The 25330-nt window shown below is 41.5% G+C and overlaps 1 protein-coding gene across 1 annotated transcript in view; it reads left to right on the top strand.

Moving 5' to 3' along the window:
* Positions 1 to 353: 353 nt before the first annotated feature.
* The window catches only part of TMC3 (transmembrane channel like 3), a 95736-nt gene continuing 70759 nt past the window's right edge, over positions 354 to 25330 (top strand). The window contains exons 1-5 of the mRNA XM_073650842.1: positions 354 to 496; positions 1699 to 1845; positions 8219 to 8294; positions 20793 to 20874; positions 21118 to 21224. Of these exons, the coding sequence (XP_073506943.1) occupies positions 393 to 496; positions 1699 to 1845; positions 8219 to 8294; positions 20793 to 20874; positions 21118 to 21224 (516 nt within the window). The 5' untranslated portion in view covers positions 354 to 392. The remainder of the gene's footprint in view (positions 497 to 1698; positions 1846 to 8218; positions 8295 to 20792; positions 20875 to 21117; positions 21225 to 25330) is intronic.

Raw genomic sequence — 25330 nt, forward strand, 5'->3', positions numbered from 1 at the left:
ATCTGCTGATAAAAAGTTACATATTTATGTGAAAGCTTTAATTTGGAAAAAAATGATCATAATTGGAGTAGATTTCGGGTTGCCTGAGATGCACCAATTTTTTTAAGAAACATTAGGGTTTGATTAAGGTCTTAAGTAATGTTATTTGTAAAATCAGTGGCAGTAATACAGAGGTAGATATTCCTTTTGGAATACAGATTGGTATACTGTATAATAATATTATACTGTAGAATAGAATAGGAAGTTCATTGAGTGTTTTCTCAAGCATGACACCGTGTATTAGAAACTTGTAGCCCCCAACTTGGTGGGCGTTCCAGGCAATAAAACAGGAGGAGAATTCTTTACTAAGCACAGAGATCAGCTCCTCCTGACAGAGGAAGGATTATACTGCAATGACAACATCGAGTGCATCTTCAGCACTGAAGCCCACAAAGTCCACTAAGAGATATAAAGGTGTCAGGAGGAACACCAATATCTACAGGGTCCCCCCGCAGAGGTAAGCTGCTTTACAGCATATGTGCAACCTATTATTATATGTGAAATGAACTTTGATGTTTTTTTTTATAACATTATTATTTGATCTATTACATACACTATTGAGATAGAAAATAAGAAATGTAATATATTTTCAGCAGTCAATCTCATTTCAATTCAACTGAATGTTACCAGCTAAAGTATTACATTTTTTGAATAGATGGATTCAGCACCATGGACAGCGGCTGAAATACATAGTTCATTTAATGGGTATTGCCATAACATAAAATAGAAATTGCATTGATTTGTTTTCTATGTCCATAATCGTTGGTTACACTATGTCGTAGAAATCCTATGAGTAAATAATAATAGTACAATAGAATGTAATAAGTACATGCACAGATGTAGCAGAGCTGAATTTGTTATTTGACCATCATGATGGTACTCCAAGTTATCATTACTCAGTAAAGTTACCAATTGTCCCATGGAAGACCATTGATAACAGTGTTCAACATGAGATGTGCCACATAGATCTGCTACATTAGTATACTGAAATCACCAATGACTAAATTTATTTAACCCATTGACATTGTGCGCTGTACATTTATGGAAGTGACACTAACTAGTTAGCACAGATCAGTGTCACAACCATTATGGCAATAAAGTTACCACATTATTTATTCCTCATGCTGAATAGTGTAAAAAAAAACTCACAAAGATGGGATTGGTTTCTTTTTTTGGCAATGACAAATACAACTCATCCTGCAAAAAAACTGTCTGTATTGTATGTAAAAACGAAAAAAGTTACGTCTCTCAGAATGGGTTGACTCAATAACAAATTATTACGTTTTAAAAAGTGTTTTATGCAAAAGTAGTAAAACATATTATGGTATAAAAATTTGGTTTTCCATATTTAGAATTATAACAACCCTGAAATAAAGTTATTTCTTTTAGACCACACAGTGAACACTCTTAAAAGTAAACCCCCAAGATTATGAGTATTTTTTTCTATTCCACCCCTTCAAAAAATGAATAAATGTTATTTCATATATATATGTACCCCAAAAGTGGTGTCATTAAAAAGTTCCTCATACTGTTGCATAATTGAGAAAATCAAAAGGCTTGACTCCTGGAATACAATGAGGAAAAAAATGTTAAGACATGAATTGATACATTGTTACATACTATAATTTTTAGACTATATTTCATGGTTTGTTTTGTCAGTATTTCAGATGAAGATGAAAACGCTGAGGGAAAGGAGGAGAATAATGATCCAGAAACTATATTCCAAAACATACAACTCCAGAAGGAAATTGTTGCGAATATCCGATGCAGACCTTGGCCAATGAGACAGAAGCTGCGCTCACTTAAGTATGTTTATTATTATTATTTATTATTATTATAGCACTATTTATTCCAAGGCACTTTACATGTGAGAAGGAGTATGCATAATGAAAAACAAGTACAGTATTCTTAAACAATACAAGTCACCGACTGGTCCAGGAGGAGGGAAGACCCTGCCCGCAAGGGCTCACAGTCTACAAGGGGAGGGTGAGGTTACAGTAGGTGAGTGTAGAGCTGGTCATGCAGCGGTATGGTGGAACAAGGGTTACTGAAGGTTGTAGGCTTGTTGGAAGATGTAGGTCGTCAGGTTCCTTTTGAAGGTTTCCATGGCAGGCGAGAGTCTGATATGTTGGGATAGAGAGTTCCAGAGTAGGGGGAATGCACGGGAGAAATCTTGTATGCGATTGTGGGAAGAGGAGATTACAGGGGAGTAGAGAAGGAGATCTTGTGAGGATCGGAGGTTGCATGCAGGAAAGTACCAGGAGACTAGGGCACAGATGCATGGAGAAGATGGCTTTATATGCCATGGTTAGGGTTTTGAACTGAAGTCTCTGGGCAACGGGGAGGCAATGAAGGGTATTGTCAGACAGGAGAGGCCGAGGAATAGCGGAAGGACAGGTGGATTAGTGGGGCAGCAGAGTTTAGGATAGATTGGAGGAGTGCTACAGAGTGTTAGAAGGGAGTCCACAGAGCAGGAGGTTGCAGTAGTCGAGGCAGGAGATGATGAGGGCATGCACTAGTGTTTTTGCAGATTCATGGTTGAGGAATGTACGGATGCGGAAAATATTTTTGAGTTGTAGTAGGCAGGAAGTGGAAAGAGCTTTGATATGTGGTTTGAAGGAGAGATTAGAGTCCAGGGTAACCCCGAGGCAGCAAGCTTGCGGAATGGAGAGAGTGAGCAGTCAATGACTTTGATAGATAGGTCTGTTGGGTGGGTTGAGTGAGATGGGGGAAAAATGATGGATTCTGTTTTGTCCATGTTAAGTTTTAGAAATCTAGCAGAGAAGAAGGATGAAATAGCTTACAGACATTGTGGGATTTTGGTTAGTAAGGTGGTGATATTGGGTCCAGAGAGGTAGATCTGTGTGTCATCAGCATAGAGATGATACTGAAAGCCAGTGGACTCTATGAGCTGTCCCAGGCCGTTTATATGGGGTGATTGATGCTGAATTAGTTCTACTTTTTGTAACTGACTCTAATTCTAATTCTAGTCATTCTGTTCTAGGTCTAGTAATAGTAATTGGCTCTAGTTCTAGTCATTTAGCTCTTGCTTTAGTAACTGATTTTATTTCTAATCATTCAGTTTTTCAGTTTTTGGGCTAATTATTGACTCTATGATGATGTCGTTCTCGTTTTAGTATCTGACTCTTGTAACAATCACTTATTTTGAAGTTCTATTAATTGTCTAGTTCTAGTCAATCAGTTCTAATACTAGTAAAATAATTTGTTCTGGTCATTTAGTTCAAGTTCAAGTAATTTACTACAGTTATAGTTATACGATGTCAATCATTAATTTCAAGTTCTGACTTAACTCTAGTTATCTAGTTTTAGATCAAGTATTTGATTCTAACTTAGTTCTAGAGCACTAGTATTTGTCTATCTCTAGTCAATTCTAGTAATTAAATTTTGTTTTAGTCATTCAGTTCTAGGAATGAATTCTGGTTTTAGTAATTCAGTTCTAATTATAGTAATTGACTTCAGTTCTAGTCTTCAGGATATAATCATTGCTTGTAGCTCTAGCTCAGGGGTGTACCTTCCATAGTGGCATCTCATGCAGTCGCTATGGGGCCCGTGAGTCGAGAGGGTCTAGTGCGGCTTGGCATTGGATAGCCTACCCGTCACCCCCCTGCCATCAGAATTTCAGTGTCATCCACATCTCCAGGTCACAGATAATGTTGAATAAGATGGTAGATAATGAAACAGAAGGCTGCATAATCCACCATTCAGCATGTGCTTGTGAGTCTGAGACTTCTTGCACTGCAGGTGTGATGATGACATTTCATCACACCTGTAGTGTGGAGCCAACAATACTCACACTGCACAGACTCAAGCAGCGCACTGAGGGAACAGGCTAAGGTGAGTAGTGTGGGTTTTTTATGTCAGCTATTGTAGGGGCATCATATTAAGTGTGGAGCTGGTAGGGGTCCTCATACTGATTGAGCCATTATACTGAGTGGGGGACTATGAGGGGCCCCACCATACTGAGTGGTTCCTTCATACTAAGTAGTGTGCTGTGGTGGCTCTCATTCTGTCTAAGGGGCTGTGGTGACTCTCATACTGAGTGAGGGGCTGTGGGGGCCCTTGTTCTGAGCAGTGGGCTGTGTGGGCCATCAAACTGCTTGGGGAGTTCTAGGGACCATTATACTGTGTGAAGGGCTGTGAAGGCCATTATACTGTGTGAGGAGCTGTGGGGGCCATCATACTGTGGGGGAGGCTGTGGAGGCTCCTGCACTGAGTGGTAGGTTGTGGGGAGCTATGGGGCTCACATAATAAGTGGGGAGCTGTTGGGGCCCTCATTCTGTGTAGCGACCCTCATACTGTGTGAAGGCCCTCATACTTAGGTGGCTGTGGGGGCCATCATACTGAGTGGGGAAATCAAACTAACAGGTCATGATGCTGTGTTGGGGCCATGACACTATGTGTGTGTGGGGGCCCTATGGGGATACCATACTATGGGGGGCACTTTAGGGGCATCCTGCTATGGGGGAATTATACTGTGTTAGTGGCATTGTGGGAATATCATACTTTTCTGGAGGCACTGTGGAGTCATCATACTGTACATCTGGGGTGAAACTGTGGGAGGAATCACTGTGGAGATACCATACTTAGTATGTGTATGTGTAGGGGCATTTTTGGTAGCATCACACTCTACAATGGCCATAAAATAGATATCGCTGGAGAGAACATAAAAGGGCTTCAATAGGGATATCTTTACTGTGTGTGTGCCACCATACATGTCCTCCTCCTAGTTTCTTCATGTTGGAAGATATGACTCGGTGATATATATATATATATATATATATATATATATATATATATATATACTGCCCAAAAAAAAAGGAACACTCAAATATCACATCCTAGATCTGAATGAATGAAATATTCTCATTGAATACTTTGTTCTGTACAAAGTTGAATGCACTGACAACAAAATCACACAAAAATCATCAATGGAAATCAATGGAAATCAAATTTATTAACCAATGGAGGCCTGGATTTGGAGTCACCCCCAAAATTGGATGGAGCTAGACATGATGTCCCAGATGTGCTCAATCGGATTCAGGTCTGAGGAATGGGCGGGCCAGTCCATACTTTCAATGCCTTCATCTTGCAGAAACTCCTGACACACTCCAGCCACATGAGGTCTGGCACTGTCCTGCATTAGGAGGAACCCAGGGCCAACCGCACCAGCATATGGTCTCACAAGGGGTCTGAGGATCTCATCTCGGTACCTAATGGCAGTCAGGCTACCTCTGGCGAGCACATGGAGGGCTGTGCAGCCCTCCAAAGAAATGCCACCCCACACCATTACTGACCCACTGCCAAACCAGTCATGCTGAAGGATGTTGCAGGCAGCAGATCGCTCTCCATGACGTCTGTCACATGTGCTCAGTGTGAACCTGCTTTCATCTGTGAAGAGCACAGGGCGCCAGTGGCGACTTTGCAATCCTGGTGTTCTGTGACCAATGACAAGCGTCCTGCACGGTGTTGGGCTGTGAGCACAATCCCCATCTGTGGACATTGGGCCCTCATACCACCCTCATGGAGTCGGTTTCTAACCGTTTGTGCAGACACATGCACATTTGTGGCCTGCTGGAGGTCATTTTGCAGGGCTCTGGCAGTGCTCCTCCTGTTCCTCCTTGCACAAAGGCGGAGGTAGCGGTCCTGCTGCTGGGTTGTTGCCCTCCTACTGCCCCCTCCACGTCTCCTGGTGTACTGGCCTGTCTCCTGGTAGCGCCTCCAGCCTCTGGACACTACTCTGACAGACACAGAAAACCTTCTTGCCACAGCTGGCATTGATGTGCCATCCTGCATGAGCTGCACTACCTGAGCAACTTCTGTGGATTGTAGAGTCCGTCTCATGCTACCACGAGTGTGAAAGCACAACCAACATTCAAAAGTGACCAAAACATCAGCCAGAAAGCATTGGTCTGTGGTCCCCACCTGCAGAAAAACTCCTTTATTGAGGGTGTCTTGATAATTGCCAATAATTTCCATCTATTGTCTATTCCATTTGCACAACAGCATGTGAAATTGATTGTCAATCAGGGTTGCTTCCTAAGTGGACAGTTTGATTTCACAGAAGTTTGATTTACTTGGAGTCATATTCTGTTGTTTAAGTGTTCCCTTTATTTTTTTGAGCAGTCTCAGGGTTCTGTTTCAAGTGCAGAGAGCGTCATGAAGACCAAGGAACACACCAGGCAGGTCCGGGATACTGTTGTGGCGAAGTTTAAAGCCGAGTTTGTTCATGGAGATGCCAATAGCTTCCCTGTGGCCTGGGTGTCACGGGTGTATCAGAGGTGACAGACAGTCATCCTGCAGTTGGTTGAGGCTGTTTCTATGACCTAGCGGCTACCTCGCTCTGGTAATTAGCTTTCTGGCCTGGGTGTATATATACCTGGTGTGTCTGAGAGGGAGGTGACAGCTATATTAATTTCTACTTGTGAAGGCTTAGCAAGAGCAGTACTTCGTCCTCTCTGGAGCTTGAGGCCGAGTTCGCATTTGTATTGAGTCGTCTAAAGCTAAACATTCTTCCCCTGTTTGTCTACCCTTGTTGTCTACAGACTTTAGTGAAGAAAAAAAAAACAAAGACAAAAGCAAAACACACAAATACCTAAAAGTAAATGGATAAATCGCACAGTACATAAAAATAATGATAAATAATAAAGGGTATTTAGATAACATAAACTTTGATCAAGATAATGTAAAAGCCATCCCGCCACGTCACGGCAACCCTTATGGGACAGTCCTAACTCTTTTTTTTAGACTATAGTGGAGATCAACTAGTGCTCATCTCTTCCCATCCCTTGCCTTAGCCATACCCCAGGGAAAGACAGGGCGAGGCACGCGGACGGTGATTGCCGAAGAGGCAATATAGGGACGGTAGTTGAGACAGGGTGACACTAGACCAGACTAGGAGGTCTCCACTTCTGCCTTTCCCTAGTGTCTGGGCTCCCTTTCCCTCTTCCCTCTGTGTAGCACTAAGTCTTTCCCACACCTGGCGTCACAATGGGTCAACATTGGCACAGAGTGTGGTTCCGTGTCCCACAAAGTGGGAGTGGTCAAAAACTTGTCACATTCTATAATTGTCCGTCGTGATTTTCCCCTGTTTTGGGATTTGTAGGGAAAGCGGTACAGGCTGGTAGCTCGGCTGACAACCAGGTCACAGGTGAAAAAACCTTGTCACATGCCGAGGCCGACAAGTTTCTATTTTCTGTACAGGTAGGCAAGAAGGAGTTTAAATCATCCCCTAAAGTCAATTTCCCTGAGTTGGAGGTGTCCAGGGAAAAGTTTGGAACAACCCAACTCAGGGACTTAGGTCTAAAAAGTACTCAGGAAAAAGTAAAGGTACTAAATGTTGTTCCCCCAGAACTGGGAGCATATAATCGTGTTCCGCATTCAGCTAGGCAGAATAGTCAGTTGTGTAGAGGGATCAAAGTGAGGGGCCAGGTAAAAGAGTGCCCCCTCAAGGCATGAGGAGTATGTGAAAGTAAAGGAGTATGTAAAGTTGGTTGGTCCAAGTGAGACAATTGAAGCCTGGGAATGTACTTGTGATGGTTCCCACAGTGGGGAGTAAGGTCCTTGCCAAGTGACAACATTGTTCCCAGCCGCGACCTGGGAGTCAGAGATGCATCCAGACACCTTCCCAATGCTGTTCCCATTTCAGGTTAGCACTGTTTCCATCCATTTCAGCAATTTTCCTGCCTCCCCAGCCCTTCAGTTAGGGTCTTCCGGAAAAATGCTCGAGTTTCCAATTGACTTCCATTATACTCGGTAATCAAGTCGAGCCCGTCCCTGCATCTGACCTGCTCGATTTGAGTACCGAGCACTTGAGCATTTAGTGCTCGATCATCACTAGTGGCTACAAGTACGCCCCATCATTTTGACTGACAGCTATCTCTGTACTGAGTGCCAGGGTGTGCTTATGGCTGCCGCTCACAGTGCTATGAGCAGTGACTGTATCCATGCCACCACAGCTATATGACTAAAAGCTGGCAGCTCCCAGGAGGAATAAAGATAATTTTCTCCCAGGAGCTGCGCTTTCAGTACCGAGGCCGGCACTTTCCTACCGTTTTTAATCTGATTAACCCTATATATGTATGTTAATAGAATTATCCAATGTGACAGGTTCCCTTTCATAGGAACTAATAATGAATTGTGATTGTGGATTGTCTAACAGGCAGGCTAAAGAGATTGTGTTGAAGTATGAAGGACGACTTACCAGAACGCGGGGTTATCAAGCAGCTGGAGCAGAGGTAACGCAATTATATATTGTAAGTCACCCTCTGGGGACCTTCATATACAGTGTAGTATTCAACTCCAACATCTGTGCTGATAGCCAGAGGCTACAGTCTTGTTTTCTGACAAGTGACCATCATTTGCTTTAGAGCTATACATGATATATAGAGAATATTCCATGATTAATGCTCCATTAATGCTCTACACATGAATGAAAGTTCTCAACAACAGGAGGCCCTTTGAAATTGATGCAGTATTGATTTATTAGAAAAGTTATCATTGTCACTGCACCTGAGTAAAATGGCAGAATATAGTTAAGTGAGATTGTCATCTATTAGAATCATTTAATTAAGCAACTTTTTTTGTTAATTACTAATGCAGTTGGCACAGCTCTTAATTATAGTCACATGAGTCTGTTTCCCTGCAGCATGCTAATTTTTGTTAATGAAAAGTTTCATTTGGAAGGACCCATTTCCTGGTGCATCTGTTGCGATTCACAGAAATACAACAGAAAAACGGTTCTTATTAAATGATGATCAGCTGATCCATTTGTAATTCTGGTTAGAATATAAATTGAATTAAAGATACAGAAATACATTCAAGATTTTTTAATCAACTGCTCTCTTAATGTTGTTATTTTCCTATATCAGAGTTGAATTTTTTTCAAAGGATTCCCAAAATCTCAATGTGGTCTTACAGTAATGTGTACATATTATGAAGGATCCACACCTTGCCACCCTCCTGACGTCACAATTACGTCAGACGGATCACGTGATACGGATCTTCCCTTTGCACCAACGTGACGTTCCGTACCCCCTCGGGAACGCATAAGGTCAAATTGGTACAGTTGTACACAAACACCCCCTGTCCACACAGGTACAGGAAGGTACCGGGAGTGAGAAGAGGTGGCCCACTCAGTCACTGAGGTGGCACCACACTCGCTCACACCCCTGACAGGCTGAGAGACCCCTCTCACTGACCCCAATGAAACAGAACCTTGTCAGCCTGGTAGAGCTGGCACCAGTTTCTATTAGATATAACGGGAATTATATCGGGTCAGAAACCAGCGTGAAGTAGCGTGAGGATTAAGCCAAACAATGGATGTGTGGATTCGTAGATCAAGGTAAAAGAGCAGGCCAATGTTAAATTATATATTTAATTATCTTAAGGGCAAAGTAGACAATACACTATATACATAAGGGTTATACATACATAATGGTCAGAGATGCAAACACAATAGTACGGGTACAAGAGATATAAGCAGTTATTAAGACTCAGTTACCAATCAGATGGAAGGCCTGGCTTGCGGGGGGAGGGCTATCACATGGGAGGCTTGTGGTTCCCACTTGCTGGGTGACTTCTCCCATGCGATGTGTCTTTGTGACTTCCCAGAGAAAAAGCACTAGGCCAGAGCTGCAAGAGCATTTAACTCCTCTGGGTCACCCCCCTCCTGCTCCCTGGGCTGAACCTAAGTCCCCACACATGGCCTCCATCAGCTATAAACTCTAGAAACTAATTCCCATTTTAATGGACGCTCCTAAGGAGCCGGTTCTGGTGTCATTGGATCCAGCCGGGCACCTGCTACGCATGGAGACCAAACACAGTGGCCCCAGGGGTTTCCGAAAGGCTTTGTTGGGTATCTCCCCATCCCTACATGCTAGACTGGGCTGGGAGCCAGGCTGACATTCCCCATTCTCTTGGGATCTTAAAAATCTATTTTATGAATAACGAGGACATATAGTATTGCCATAACTCGGTATTGAATTATAGTTGTCTGACACAAAGGGAGGCTGCATGGCTTGGGTCCACAGGGGGTCTTCCTGTAGTACCTCAGCTGGTGGGGGTGTAGCTCCTTGGCTTGAAGCTGCTAGATGAGATTTTGGTCACTCACTGTCTCTTTGCCCCTTCCCTTCGCCCTTAGTTTTAGTAGATAAGAATAGGTCCACCCATTCAATTATGTGAAGCTGGATGCACAAAGGGGCAGATAGATATGAAAGAAGACACAAAGGTACAAGAAAGAAATGTTATGTTGGGCTTAGTCTGTATATTAACAATAATTATGCATTTTGTGCTTTTTAAAAAATAGTGCGATTGTTAAAATAATCCTTTAACATTGCATTTGATAGTTTGATTATAGAGTAAAACAAATTCTCACAGTGTTACAATAGTTCATGCAAATGAGTTCTATGGTTTACTATAAAAATTGATACACAAAAGCTAATACCCCCATGTATATTATACTGGATTATATAGGCATCATGCTTATACATAATTAATGATCAGATGGAAAACTAAACACATGGATGAATTAACTGTACGTGTTGGCAATTACGTTTTCTGTTTGTACATCAGACATTTGTCTTGATATACTGTATGTTTTAGTAAACCATTCTCATGAATATATTGTTTTTTATTTGTTCCTCTAAATTGGTGTATTCAGTCTCCAATCTAAAGGCTCTAATGATATTCCCATCTTTATAAAGAAGCAGGCTTGTTTTGTTAATTTGGTTACAAACTCTTCAAGTTAATCGTTGGACACTATATTATAAATATTTCCATTGGCTCATGATATATGGCACTTCATGTTATTGAGCAAGCATCACGTTCAGTGGAACCCAAAAATTGTCACATATAAAAGTATACAGTGCTCTTCTATATGCCTTTAATTTTATACAAAGACACGGCTTGTTAGAGGGGTATTTTTTCCAATATGCTGCCACACAAAGGCGAAGACTTGTACATTAATCATAATAGAATTAGTCCACATTTACACAGTGCACACAAGGTTTTAATACACCACCTTCTATCAGATTTGGAGTGCCTTTTGACTAGTGTTTCATGCAGATCATGTGACATATTCAATTTATAGCACCTTCAAATTTTATAGGGCAAAGCAGAACAAATATGAAATACTTTTGCTATTTCACAGTTAAAAATACAATTTCATGATCTTTTATAAGTTTAATTAGATCTAAGCCTGTGCATCATAATTAAAAATATCGGGACACCTTCACAATACACCTACAGGAGCTTTTGATATCCAATTCTAAATCCACAGTTATTAATATAGAGCCGGTCCCCAATTAGCAGCTATAACTGCTTATACTCATCTAGGGAAACTTTCTACAAGAATTTTGAAACATATCTGTGGGAACTTTTTGGCCATTCATCCAGAGGAGCATTTGTGAGGTCACTGTTCTAGTTCATCGGAAAGTTGCATAATGGGGATGAGGTCATGGCTCTGCGTGGCCGGTCATGTTCTTCCACACCAAACGAACTTAAATGTGCTTTCATGCACTGGTGCACAGTCATGCTGAAATAGAAAAGAGCCTTCAGAAGCTGTTCTCACAAATTTGGAGGTTTACAATTGTTCAAAATGTCTTTTGAACCTTGTTATCAGTATCTCCTGTCATCCCAGATCCATCTCAGTGAACCATCTGGTACCCCTAGGACAAAGGTTAATGATTAAAGGGATTATATGAATAAAGTGTATCTTAATCATTAGATCTTTGAATAATAGTAAGTTCCACAATTGGATGTGTTATAAAAAAAAATGTCCCTGTGCTGAGATAATCTTATAAATGTGCCCCTGCTATGTCCTGTGTAATGGCTGTGTCTGACTGTGTGGGAACCCGGTCTGATCATACCACATCTCCTGGGCAAGGGAGGAAGGAAAATAGAGTATACAGACATTACAGCATGGGATCACAGCTGATTCTTCTTGTTAAGTAAAACAATTCCTGCCTGTTCCTAAACATGTTTTACTTCACCAAAAGCGGCAGCTGTGATCCCTTGCTCTCCTGTCTGTATACTTTTCTTTGTGTCCTCCTCTGCCCAGAGATGTGGTATGTGCTAACCATGTTATTTTTATTCCAAGATCTATTGATGAGAGTGAACATTATTTGTGGGAAACCCCTTAAAGAAAGCTGTAGCTGGACATTTGAAATTAAAGGAGATCATGGATTCAACCGTTGTACCAGGTCTACAAGAGCCACACATTGTGGAAAGGGGTTACATTTTTTAAACAAACCGTTTAAATAAAGGCAGCAAAGCACTCAGAACAGGACTTACAAGCGTAAAAACAGAGTATGATGACATATGTAGATTGTAGGCAGCGACACAGAGGCTTAGTGATTAGCCCTCCGGCCTTGGCAATGTTTGATGACCAAGGTAACATATCCATGGAGTTTGCATGCTGTCTCTTTTTTATTGGATTTACTCTGGGTATTCTGGTATTGCCCCCATTTTTCAGACTATAAGACGCACTGGACCATAAGACGCACCTAGGTTTTAGAGGAGGAAAATAGAAAAAAAATGTAAGCAAAAAATGTGGTCATGATGCACTGTTATGGGGGAGGGGGTCTGCTGCTCACACTGGTATAGGGGTAATGTCTCCCAATTCTGTTAATATCCTCCATCCTGGTATACATGGCCCTCATCCCCATCCTGGTATGCATGGCACCCCTTGATCCTGGTATGCATGGCACCCCTTGATCCCCAGGAGATGGGGATGACTCGGTTACCCGGGCCTTTAACCTTAAGGAGGTCGCGGTGGTCGGCTCCCGGGCCCGTACTCTGGGGTCTCTCTTTAAAAAGGCGTTGATAGATGTTAAGTTTATAAAAGAGTTCGTGATGCCACCTGTGGATTCTGGTGAGGATCACCAGGGCTGCGCAGTCCACTGAGGCTGATGATAAGGCAGCTTGATGGTATAGCTCCCCACAGGTGGAGCTGGGCCTCAGGGCAGTATAAGAACGGGGATGCAGGACAGGGAGACTCAGCCGAGTCGGAGCAAGAACAGGGACGGACACAAAAGTCACTTCAGTACCTTTTACTGATGGAAATTCAGGCACTCCCCGGAGCACTGTAGGGTGAAGGGTGTATGTCCGGATCCTCCCCAATGAGCAGGTTTTGGGCCTCCTGGTTCTTGCTGCTGCGTAATAAGTTTCTGGCCTGCCTGGAGCTAGGCCTAACTTTGTCTCTGTCCTGCGCTGGCTGACCTTGTGGTAGGGCCTTCTCTTGGAGTGCATGCTCCCGACCTACGGGGCCTATGTGTCTCCTGGCTCTGGTACGTATCAGCACTTTAGTGATCCTGGGACTTGTAGTTCTCCAGGGATTCCGGTTTATCTTACTGGGTCGTGGAGATCCCGGCAAGCTTCGGACCCGGTGTCCGGTAACTGCTTCTTCGGGGTGAGCTAGTTAAGCTCCTCTGCCCCCTATGAACTAACTCTCTCTACTCTTTCGCCTTCGGCCAACTCGGACCCTCATTAGGCCACTCACACTAACGGCAGCGTGCCGCTCTTCACCGATCTTATGGCGCCGGCACACCTAAAGCTCACCTCTCTGAGCTACATGGAGTCTTGATCTGGAAGCTCCACTGCAGGATAGCAATTGCAGGAGCTGGAACAGACTTTTGTCCGCTGAGGTAGCTCTTCTCAGGCTGGACTGGACTCACTGTTAAACCAGACTCTCACTTAGACTCTGACTCCAACTAACTCCAACTGACTAACTGCTGCCTGGCTCCACCTTCCCTTTTATATCTCCCTAACGGGCTCCCTCTGATGGTCTGAGGTGGAAGGTGGAGATGTGTGAATGGTTATGGGGGCCTCTTGTGGAGGAATCCTTCAATACACCCTTCTAGGATCTGTGATACCAAGCACAGCTGGGCTTCACACATAGCACCCCTTGATCCCCCATCCTGGTATCTATGGCACCCCTTGATCCTGGCATGCATGACACCCCTTGATCCTGGTATGCATGGCATCCCTTGATCCTAGTATGCTTGGCACCCCTTGATCCTGTTATGCTTGGCACCCCTTGATCTTGTTATGCTTGGCACCCTTTGATACTGGTAGGCATGTCACACCTTGATCCCCCATCCTGTTATGCATGGAACCCCTTGATTCCCCATCCTGGTATGCATGGCACCCCTTGATCCACAATCCTGGTATGTATGGCACCCCTTGATTCCCCCATCCTGGTATGCATGGCATCCCTTGATTCCCCCATCCTCGTATGCATGGCACCCCTTGATTCCCCCATCCTGGTATGCATGGCACCCTTTGATCCTGGTATGCATGGCACCCCTCTTCCTGGTATGTATGGCACTCCTTGATCCTGGTATGTATGGCACCCCTCAATCCTGGTATGCTTGACACCCCCTGATCCCCATCACGCTGCCCATAAAAAAAAAAAAAAATCATACTCACCTTCTCTCTCCTCCCGCATCCCGCTCTGCTGCCAGCACTCTCAATGTGTGAGCCGCGCATGGCAGGGCGCGGCATGGCATCCCTGACATGCGCCCTCAAACAGTGAAGTACTGTGCTGGAATAGTCACTGCTCCCCACGCCGGGACTCTGTGCATGGGGAGCAGTGACCATTCACTCTCTTCAATAGCGCACACACTGTAGCCGCAGCGCGGCTCCTGCTGTGCTCAGAGGTCAGTGTGCCTGCTATTAAAGACCATGACTATTCACTACAACCCATGGGAATGGGTTGTAACGAATATTCATGAGCTTTAATAGCTGGCACACTGACCGCCGGCCGCTGCAGGAGCCGTACTGCGGCTACAGTATGCGCACTATTAAGAAAAAGGGAATATTAATTTTCTTTAGCAGCGGGCACAGCGTAGGCTGCAGCAGGCGGCTGCTGCCTCCTGTGCCCCGCTCCTCCGCTACCGCTCCCCTCCAGCCCCCACCACCCACAGCCACAGAACATATGTTCAGACTATAACACGCACCCCCCACTTTCCTCCAAAATTTTGGAAGAAAAAAATGTGTCTTATTGTTTGAAAAATACAGTAAATTACATTTTGAGCCTCACAAAGCCTTATATTTAAAAGCTAATCTAAGTGCCTTTTTTGTACTGGGCTATAGAATATCCCAATGCCCTTAAAAATGGATAATTAGATAATTTTCTATAATGTATTTTATGAGTTCCATCAAACTAACTTTATTCCTCCTGGCAGCGTTCGGCGTTCAGTCATAGGGGTGGTCCCGGTGCGGGTTTAGTCACCACTCAGTGTATAGAGAGCTGCTCAGTGTATAGAGAGACTGACAGCCTGCCCTAATGATGAGCCGGCTGTCAGTTAGTGCCAGGGGTTACAGCCGCCGCTCCGTATATACTGAGGGGTGACTGAAGCAGCACCAGCACCACCCCTATGACTGAACGCAGAACCCTTCCACAAGGAATAATGTTCATTTCCTCCCGGCAGCGGGGACCTCAGGGCGGGCGCATTTTGGCATTTTTGAAAGCAATGATACCAAAACATAATGGGCCCGGTTCAAGTTAATGGTGTCCGTAAGGATCACAGCAAGTATGGCTTTGTTATAATGTGTAAGGACTAAATGCATATATATTGAAGCGCAAATGTGTCTATATTAAAACATACCTATATATGTGACACATCAGCTATATTGTTAAAAAATAACATTTATTGAAGAAATATAATAAAATACATACCAAGATAAAATAAGGGAAAGGGTAACACAGGAAGGGGGTTACTGGGTAGGACAATACTTGATATATAAGAAATACATTGTGTGTTCAGTTTCTATACATCAGATGAGGCAGTGTGTAAACGATCAATGTATTAGACAAGGTCCACAATAAAGTGCATTGTGCTATAGGTGGACCAAAATAGTAGAAAGGTGCTACATTATAAAAGAATCATCAATAAGGAGTATAGAAATAGAGACAAAAAGTGCATAGGTAATGAAGCATGTACTAACCCAGATAATCAGATCCGACGCGCGTTTCGCCAAGGGGGGGCTTTGACGAGGATGTCCTCGTCAAAGCCCCCCCTTGGCAAAACGCGCGTCGGATCTGATTATCTGGGTTAGTACATGCTTCATTACCTATGCACTTTTTGTCTCTATTTCTATACTCCTTATTGATGATTCTTTTATAATGTAGCACCTTTCTACTATTTTGGTCCACCTATAGCACAATGCACTTTATTGTGGACCTTGTCTAATACATTGATCGTTTACACACTGCCTCATCTGATGTATAGAAACTGAACACACAATGTATTTCTTATATATCAAGTATTGTCCTACCCAGTAACCCCCTTCCTGTGTTACCCTTTCCCTTATTTTATCTTGGTATGTATTTTATTATATTTCTTCAATAAATGTTATTTTTTAACAATATAGCTGATGTGTCACATATATAGGTATGTTTGTTATAATGTGAACAAAGCTATGAAGAATCCTTCTAGGTCAACATGCGACAAATGGCATTGCCTTGTAAATGTAATAAAAACATAAATAATGATCGACTCCTGGTGAGAGAATGTAAATATTAATTCTGTGCCTCTCATCAATGGGTTTACTGCAGTGATTTCATTATCTCTGTGCAGCATAGGTCTCAGTATTTACAGTGTAATAATAGTCATCTTTTACATGAAGATCATGTAGGATGCCTAACACTTGACATTATGAAGCATGCCCCTTACATTATACAGATTCTAACCTCTGTCCACACCATGGCTTTTCCATTATCAGTGATAGCAGAATATATAGTTAGCCCAGCTTTATCAGTGCTGGTCCAGGCACTTTACACTGACATCAATGTGTAATTTATATCTCATCAATTTACCCAACTGACTGCTCCTTAGTACAAATAAACGACGGCGCTCAAATTAAAGAAGCCGGTCCTGCAGACTCTAAACCCGTTAGTGGCCTCCGTTAATTCTTTGTTTAATTAAAATACTTCAGTCACGCAATAAAATGTGAAATATCTCTGTAAAAATTAATTAACTTTCCCATATTGATTTATGGAGCAGTTATTCTTTGAAATTCCCAAGTCTGCTTTGTGAGGAGAGAATGCTGTAATTTGTGTGTTTGCTAAATGCTTCTGGAAAATGCATTTTGTGCAGTTAATATGCATATGAGCAAAGGCCTAATGACATACAGATGAATAACCAGTTTAAATACCTTGTAAACGCTGGACAGACGGAATTCTACTGTAATATCATTTCTATTTCTATATACCATTTGCAGATAAACCTGCTCGCAGAACTTTTAGGGCTCGCCCGCATGAGCGTATTTATCGGAAGAGTGCTAGCCGATGTTTTATCAGATAGCACTTGGACCAATATTGTTCTGTGGGGCAGTGCCGATCACCGTTTTTTTTTCTCATGCCAATTCAACATGCTGCGAGTGGCTCCTCAAATTGGATCGCACTCACCCATCCATTGGATCGCACTCACCCACTCAAGTCTATGGGTGTGTCGGAAACATATCCGACTGCACTCGGATGTCATCTGAGTGGAGTTTGATTTCCGCGCGCTCACAAAATGGAGGAGATAAAGAAATTTTGTTCTCCATCTTCTCACCTGTACAGTCATCGGATCACTCTATGCTGATGCTCGGATCAAACTCTGACTGGTCAGACTTTGATCCGAGTGTCATTTACATAATCAATCTGATTCTCTTGCATGAGAAAATCCACGCTCATGTGCCTTAATTTGTGCTTTTATGGGCAGGTAGCTGCAAAATGTCCCATGACGCACTACTCTGTTTCTTCCTGCCACTCCCAAAAACCTTTGCCTGGGCTCTAAATGCCGTAGCACCATACTCCACTTCACCATCATTTGTTTCTTTCATCCTCCTTCAGCTGTAATTATCGCCTTCAGTAAGTTTTCAATCAATCTGTTCCTCCTCTGAAAGCTCGAAATAAAGTCAGTCACCTTCCCCATCTGGCAGTCTTACATATAGTCCTCAGCAAGTTTCCCTACAAACAGGTAATAATTATATTAAGTTTGGAGCAGTGAAAGGTATTACTTGCTTACTCACAAGCCAGATTCCAAAAGCTCAGATTTGCTGTATACTGCTGTGCCACTACACTTATTTTGAACCTTATCTGACAATCAGTGCACAACTTATATACCCACAATATGTGCTATCATATGACTGGTCAATTACTGTGGATGTAAAATCCTATATTCTAAGAATGGATCCTTTATTGAGCATTCATATTAACCTATTTTTAAAGATACAGCTGCAGTTCTCAGAATACATGAAATATAGCATATAATAGTATTCCCTAATGATGGGTGACATATTCATGTGAAATATCTCAATACATATCAATACTAAGAATACTATTAAATGCTATTCTTGCACGCCTATATTAGAAAGGCTTTGTTATTACAATAAGAGGTTAATTACAACAATTATGCAATTATGGCTAATGAAGTATTGATCAGCTGAAGTTAGGCCTTTTGGCCATAATGCAGACAATTCATCAAGCTTCTTGAAAGAACAAGTAGACCATTTTTCTTATCGTGTACTTGTATTAAAAAGTCATGTATACAATTGGCTGTAGGCACAGAGGTTAATTTGTTAAAAAGCCCAAGGTCTATACTCTGTAATTGAAATGAGTGTTCCTTACAGCTGTGATGTATTAATGAACAGGTAATAGTCCAGTATGATGAAAATGATATAAAATAATTTATCAAGTTACTCGAGATTTCTTTGTGGTTTAAAAAGATCAATTAGATAAGACAACTGATACAAAAACACACATAATTTTGTAAAATTATGTATTAGTCATTCTATAAAAATACAATTTCTAGACCCTTTTATGTTACCCGGTTGAATATCTGCTGTAATTTTTACATTAATTATTCGGTTTCCTGGATTTCTTTTTTTTCTCTTCTTAAAACAGCACTCCCAGTTTTTTTCCTTTAACTGGACCCCCACCTGATTAACAATCAAACTCTTGTACTTTTTTATATATAGAATACTTAGAAGGGTTTTACCCCGAACAAAGTTCATTTTAAAGTTGATTTTAATCAATACGTCTTGGAATAATAATAAGAAGCACAATTGGATGTCTTTAAAAAAAATGTTCCTGTGTTGAGATAATCTTATATATGTGCCCCTGCTGTGTACTGTGTAATGACTGTGTCTGATCGTACCAGGACATGGTCTGATCATATCACAGCTCCTGGGCAGGGGAGACACAAAAGAGTATACAGACATTACAGCATGGGGTCACAGCTGATTCTTTTTGTGAGGTAAATCATTTCCCTGCCTGTTTTTAAAAAATGAAGTATTTGTAATCCCGTGCTATCATGTCTCTATAGTTTTTTACTTCCTCCCCTGCCCAGGAGCTGTGGTATGATCAGACCATGTTCCTGCACAGTCAGACACAGCCATTACACAGTACACAGCAGAGGCACATTTATAAGATTATCTCAGCACAGGAACTTTTTTTTTTAAACACATCCAATTGTGGAAATTATTATTATTCTAAGATCTATTGATTAAAATGAACTTTGCTTGTGGGAAAACCCCTTTAAGTCCCCCATACAAATTAGATTGCTATTGTAGATTGTTCTACCAGCAGCTATCTCGGCCGACTCTCTCTTACATAAGAGCACCCGTTCTGCTGAGCACTCCTGTGTTTTCTATGAGAGAGCAAATGCTACAAATCTTTCAGCAGCTTATTTCTAGAGAACAATAGGAACAGCAGGCCAAAATTGGACATAATGGTTCCTTATCTCCGCTGACAATTATCTGTCGGGTGGGCCCCATATACATTGAACTGTCAGCTCAACCCATAGATATTGGTGGATTCTGCCAACATTTGCCTAATGTGTATGGGGGTTCTTACTTCTATGTAGTTCAACCTCCTCTTTATTCTATTTAGTCTCTATTTTGATTCCTCTCATCCTGCATTTTATCCCTCTCTACTAAGCTCTGCTATAAATGTCACGATACATCAATGAAACATCACATGACCAGCTACTGACAGTCCTATCTTTGTTAACACTGTGATTATTTTTCTTTTTATATTCTCCTTAATAAGCAAATGTACTGTACAGTCAGGCGCATCAATGATCTCCTATGTTCCAATTGAATGACAGTATCTGTGCAGTCATCATTATTTTCTGTGATAGAAGCTTCTCTCCTGCATTTGTTGAGAATTTCAGTTTTAGAATTTCAATCCAAGCAATTTCATCACTCAAGAACTTTTAAAGAGTGAGATGGTGACCTCCTTCAGAGAAAATAGAGGTGTATAAGCCCCAGGGAGCTAAAATGAGATAACAAGACCTAACTGACAATAAAAAAATAGATCCAATGAAGCCAAAATGTCTACATTTCAAGATCCATGTGATATTCATATAAATGCTCTTGAGACTTATGGTTATCCATCTCATAATGCGGTTGCCCTGTGCAGTTTAAAGCCATGACCACTTGGAGAGAGAAGAACTAGTTGAATGGATGGTCTTCGGATGCGTATGGCAGATATACCATGGTACCCTACCCTTATAGTTGGTCATCTGTAGCTTCAATTGGATAGTTAACAAGACTCGAGAATTAACCTGACTGCATAAAGATCTTAACTATTAATTGTCCCTGCTTCTTTACCACCAAAACTAAAATGTCTATAAATTATACCTATTAATTTAATCTGTAGAAATGAAATTGCTAACACAGAATGCTTTCATACAATGTAATAACCGTGATTCAAGTAATTCAATATTCATTATTTTTTACTGCAGCTTTGGAAAAAATTTAGTCGTCTCTCTTATAACTTTGTAGTCCTCTTTATTCCCTGGGAAATGAGAATAAAGAAGATTGAGAGTAAGTATGTTGAACAATTACTTTTCTTTTTTCTCATTAGGATTAATAAAAATTAGCAATAAGGACTGTTCACAGCCACTAGAATTGCTTGCAATAGATGAGTTTCTACAACATAGCCACTAGGGCATATAAGTATACTAAGCCTTATGATACTACCTGCAGGGTCCTGTATATGTGATCAAAATTGTATCTAGGTGAAAATATAATCCAGTAGATATATAACACTTTATTTTAATGTTTCAGGTCACTTTGGATCAGGTGTTGCCTCCTATTTTATCTTTTTACGATGGTTATTTGGCATTAACATTGTCCTTACAATTATGACTGGAGCCTTTGTAGTGTTACCAGAGGTACGGCTACATGGATAAAAGCTTGTGTTGACAGATAATAATTGCTTCATGTTTTACTAGTATGGAAACAAAAAAAAGAACATCATAAAAGTCAGTAATGTTGTTTAATAGTAGATTGTAGACTATGAGCCCTCACGGGCAGGGTCCTCTCTCCTCCTGAACCAGTCGCTGTCACGTTTTGTTCAAGATTATTGTACTTGTTTCTTGTTATGTATACCCCTTTTTCGCATGTAAAGCGCAATGGAATAAATGGCGCTATAATAATAATAAATAATAATAATAATAGAAAAATTAGCTCATTCCTCCCTTAGGCCCTCTTCACAAGTCCGTATAAAACTGGGATTGGAGAAAACAGTACCGGTGTCTTCAGTGTTTTGGATCAGTGTGCCATCAGTGTGCCATCAGTGTGCCATCAGTGGGCCATCAGTGTGCCATCAGTGGGCCATCAGTGTGCCATCAGTGAGCCATCAGGGTACCATCAGTGTTTTTCCAGTATGGCAAAAAAAAAAATTACAAAGCTTCTCCTATGCTTTGCAATGTTAAACCATCCATGTGCTGTATGTGTTTTACACAGACCCATAGACTTACATTGGCCCTTGCCATCCATGCTGCCGGTAAAAACACAGACATGTGCACAGCACCATAGGTTATAATGGGTATGTGTGGCATCAGTGAAAAAAATAGATGCCACACGCACCAGAAACATGGACATGTGATGAAATACAGAAATTGTGATACAGTTTTAATATGAAACTATGAAACTTCCATCTGTTAGCACTGGTACATATGGAAAATACTGGAACTTTGCTAGCTTTAAAAATAAAGTATAATAAATGGTTAAGAAGTACTGTAGCAAACAGAAAAATAGTATAGGGCACACATTAGACTTTTGTATCTGGTACCATATGGGCGTATACTTTTTTAAGTCACTTTTCTTTTTTGTCTTGTGGTATTCTTTGCTGGGTTTTTTGCCACATTATTCAAAATAGCGTACACGGTTCATAAATTTTGTGTAAAGTCAAAAATCATCTTTATTTTTGTCTTTAACCTTTCATGTGACTTTGTAGTGCAAAAGTCGCTCGTTTCGAAAAGAGGAATAAAAAAATGTTCAAAAGTTACCTGGTGTTCAGAAAAAACACTCCATCAGAGGACTGAAGTAAATTTGCGCTAATTTTTTAATATGAATAAAGAGAAAATTTCAGCTCTCCCCTGAGATGTAATCCCAGTCCGGCATGGAGCACGGCGTCCTCGCTGCTGCACAGCGCCTGGGTCAATGAGGAAGTGAAGATGGATCCAGCTCAACACACCGGGCAATTAATTAAAATTCAGCAATCTTTATTGGCAAATCCTTTTAAAAACTTGTAGAAAAGACAAAAAATGGATATCTCAGACGACAAAGCATATATTATGGGGTGGTGTGTATAAAAAATGCCATACGCGTTTCGAATGAAAAACTCTTGAACACTGGCTAATTTTTGAACTTTTATTTTCATCAGTGTCATCATGAACAGAACAGATCCATCGACAAGAAGCATAGTACCAGGTGTACCTATAGCTTCACACTACAGACCTGTCTCATGTCACTGTATGGAGATAATAACTTGCTTCTAGAGGGAATACTATATCTCTATAATGTGACACAAAACAGACACAAAGGCTCTGATTCATAATTTGTGGGGGTTTTCTATGTAATTTTTTTTGTATTTGCTGATTTTTGTGACTTTTTAAGCAAAAAGTCGTAACTTTTCCAAAATTTTGCAAAAAAGTGCTGAAGATCACTCTAGAGGTAGACTAAAGTAGAGTTGGGTCAAACTTTGTGATTCTTCAAAAAGTCTCAGTTGACAAATCAAACGAAATTATTGGAATCGGTAAACTCCGTCCACAAAGCGGAAAAAATTTACTACCTGGCGCACACATATGAAATACACTTAAAAAAGGTACAGATGTAATAATGAATTGGGTGCAAAAAAAAAAGGCACAATACTATCCAAAAAAACAGGAGCAAAGGCAGTGGTGAATAGGGGCCAAAACCTCTATGTACCTCCTTATTGGTATAAAGGTTGTGTTATAGGTCTGTACAACCAGAGGTTGTAAGGAGCAGTAACACGGTTGTGTGGCATGTGGCCATTGGATTGTTGTGTTATATGTCTTTTTATAGATATTGGAAAAAAAAAGAATTACTTTATGCCTCAATGTCAACACTGGCTTACTGCTGGTTAGACATATCAGTTAACTGATGATATACAGCCATGTTCCTGATACAAACCTCTAGCAGATTTATGACAGCTTAACTTGACCACTATTTGTAACCTCTATAAAAGACAAGGGATATTTATCATCAGAACAAGGCAAATCGCCTTACACTAAGACAGGCATGATGCTCCTTCTATTTAGTCCTTCTCCCATTTTGGCTGAATTGTGTCCTTGTGATTGTGCAGTTTGTCACTGTGGATATAAATGTTTTACTTTGAGTTAGATAAGAAGGTTAAGTGTGTCTGTATTATAGTGGAGTAGAAGGTACTGGAGGATTGAAAAGGATTAGAACAACTAAACATTAAAATGTTGCTATAGAAAGAATTTTGCATTACAAGTACATCAAGTGCATAGAATCCAGCATTTTGCATCAAATTATAATATAACAACACTACAACACTATATAATGCTTTCTGCCAAATAATAAATAAACGTGAATTTCAATTCTTGAATTTTGTATATATATTTTTTTTGTCATAAAGGGCTAGGTTTAGTCTAAAAATAAGCCAAACAGGAAGTGATGTAAACTTAGACAAAATTGTCTAAAAATTTACCAAATGTTACCATCAAGCATGAGCCAATGAGATAAATTTGGTGAATTTTCTGACTTTCTACTCTAGTTTGACACTATGAATTGCAGACATGGATGTCATTGTGTACAGCTCTGTGCTGTCATCTGCATCGATGACAGTCATACAAGCTTTGTGCCATTCAGCATGGTTAAAACTGGCATCTCATCTGAAAAATGGACGTAACTTGTGCATGCTGTGATTTTATCCACAATGACCAACGGTGCATGTGAAAAGTGTGACATACCTGGTGGCGGGCTTGCATAGTGCACCATCTCTCACTATGCAAGATCGCAAACTTGATCTTCAGTCCAGTCTGCTAGCCTGGCTTCTATTCATGCTGTCTGTTTGTCTCTGTTCTTACTGCTTAGGGCGGCGGCCCGGTTACTTCCTGATTCTTGAAGCTGCTGTGGGCACACCCCTAATGCGTCCTCAGCCTATTACTGTCTGTCACTGGATATTTAAACCAGCTTCACCTGGAAGCTGAGGCCTGAGCAACTTTAACATTCAGTGTGCTCCTTGACTCTGAATGTGCCAGGTCCTGTTCTGTTTTTCCCTGCCTGTCCGCCTTCCTGGAGGCTGTATTTCCAGGCCTGTCTGAACACGCTCCTAGCCTGTTCGTCCCGCCTTCTAGGGGCCGCATACCTAGATCTGTTATCTGTGTTTTCTTGCCTGTCTGTCTGCCTTCCTGGAGGCTGTATTTCCAGGCCAGTCTGAACACGCTCCTTGCCTGTTCGTTTCTACCTCTGGGGGCCGTATACCCAGGCTCGTTCCTGTATTTCGCTGCAGTAACAGTTCCTGTCTGAACTGTCTCCTAACCTGTTACTTGTTTTGTCTCTATGTCCGTTTCCTCCCTTTTTCTGCATTGTCTGAACCAGCGCTTGGCTATACCTAGGCTCATTCCTGTATTCTGTTGCAGTAACAGTTCCTGTCTGAACTGTCTCCTAACCTGTTACTTGTTTTGTCTCTATGTCCGTTTCCTCCCTTTTGCTGCAGTGTCTGAACCAGCACTTGGCTTTACCTAGGCTCGTTCCTGTATTTCGTTGCAGTAACAGTTCCTGTCTGAACTGTCTCCTAACCTGTTACTTGTTTTGTCTCTATGTCCGTTTCCTCCCTTTTGCTGCAGTGTCTGAACCAGCACTTGGCTTTACCTAGGCTCATTCCTGTATTACGTTGCAGTACAGTTCTTGTCTGAACTGTCTCCTGGCCTCTTACCTGTTTTGTCTCTGTGTCTGTTTCCTCTCTTTTTCTGCAGAGTCTGAACCTGCACCTAACTCCTACTCG

The sequence above is a fragment of the Phyllobates terribilis genome, unplaced genomic scaffold, assembly GCF_046119375.1.
Source record: "Phyllobates terribilis strain yellow unplaced genomic scaffold, ASM4611937v1 Scaffold_11__3_contigs__length_659146591, whole genome shotgun sequence".
In the NCBI taxonomy this organism is placed as follows: Eukaryota; Metazoa; Chordata; class Amphibia; order Anura; family Dendrobatidae; genus Phyllobates; species Phyllobates terribilis.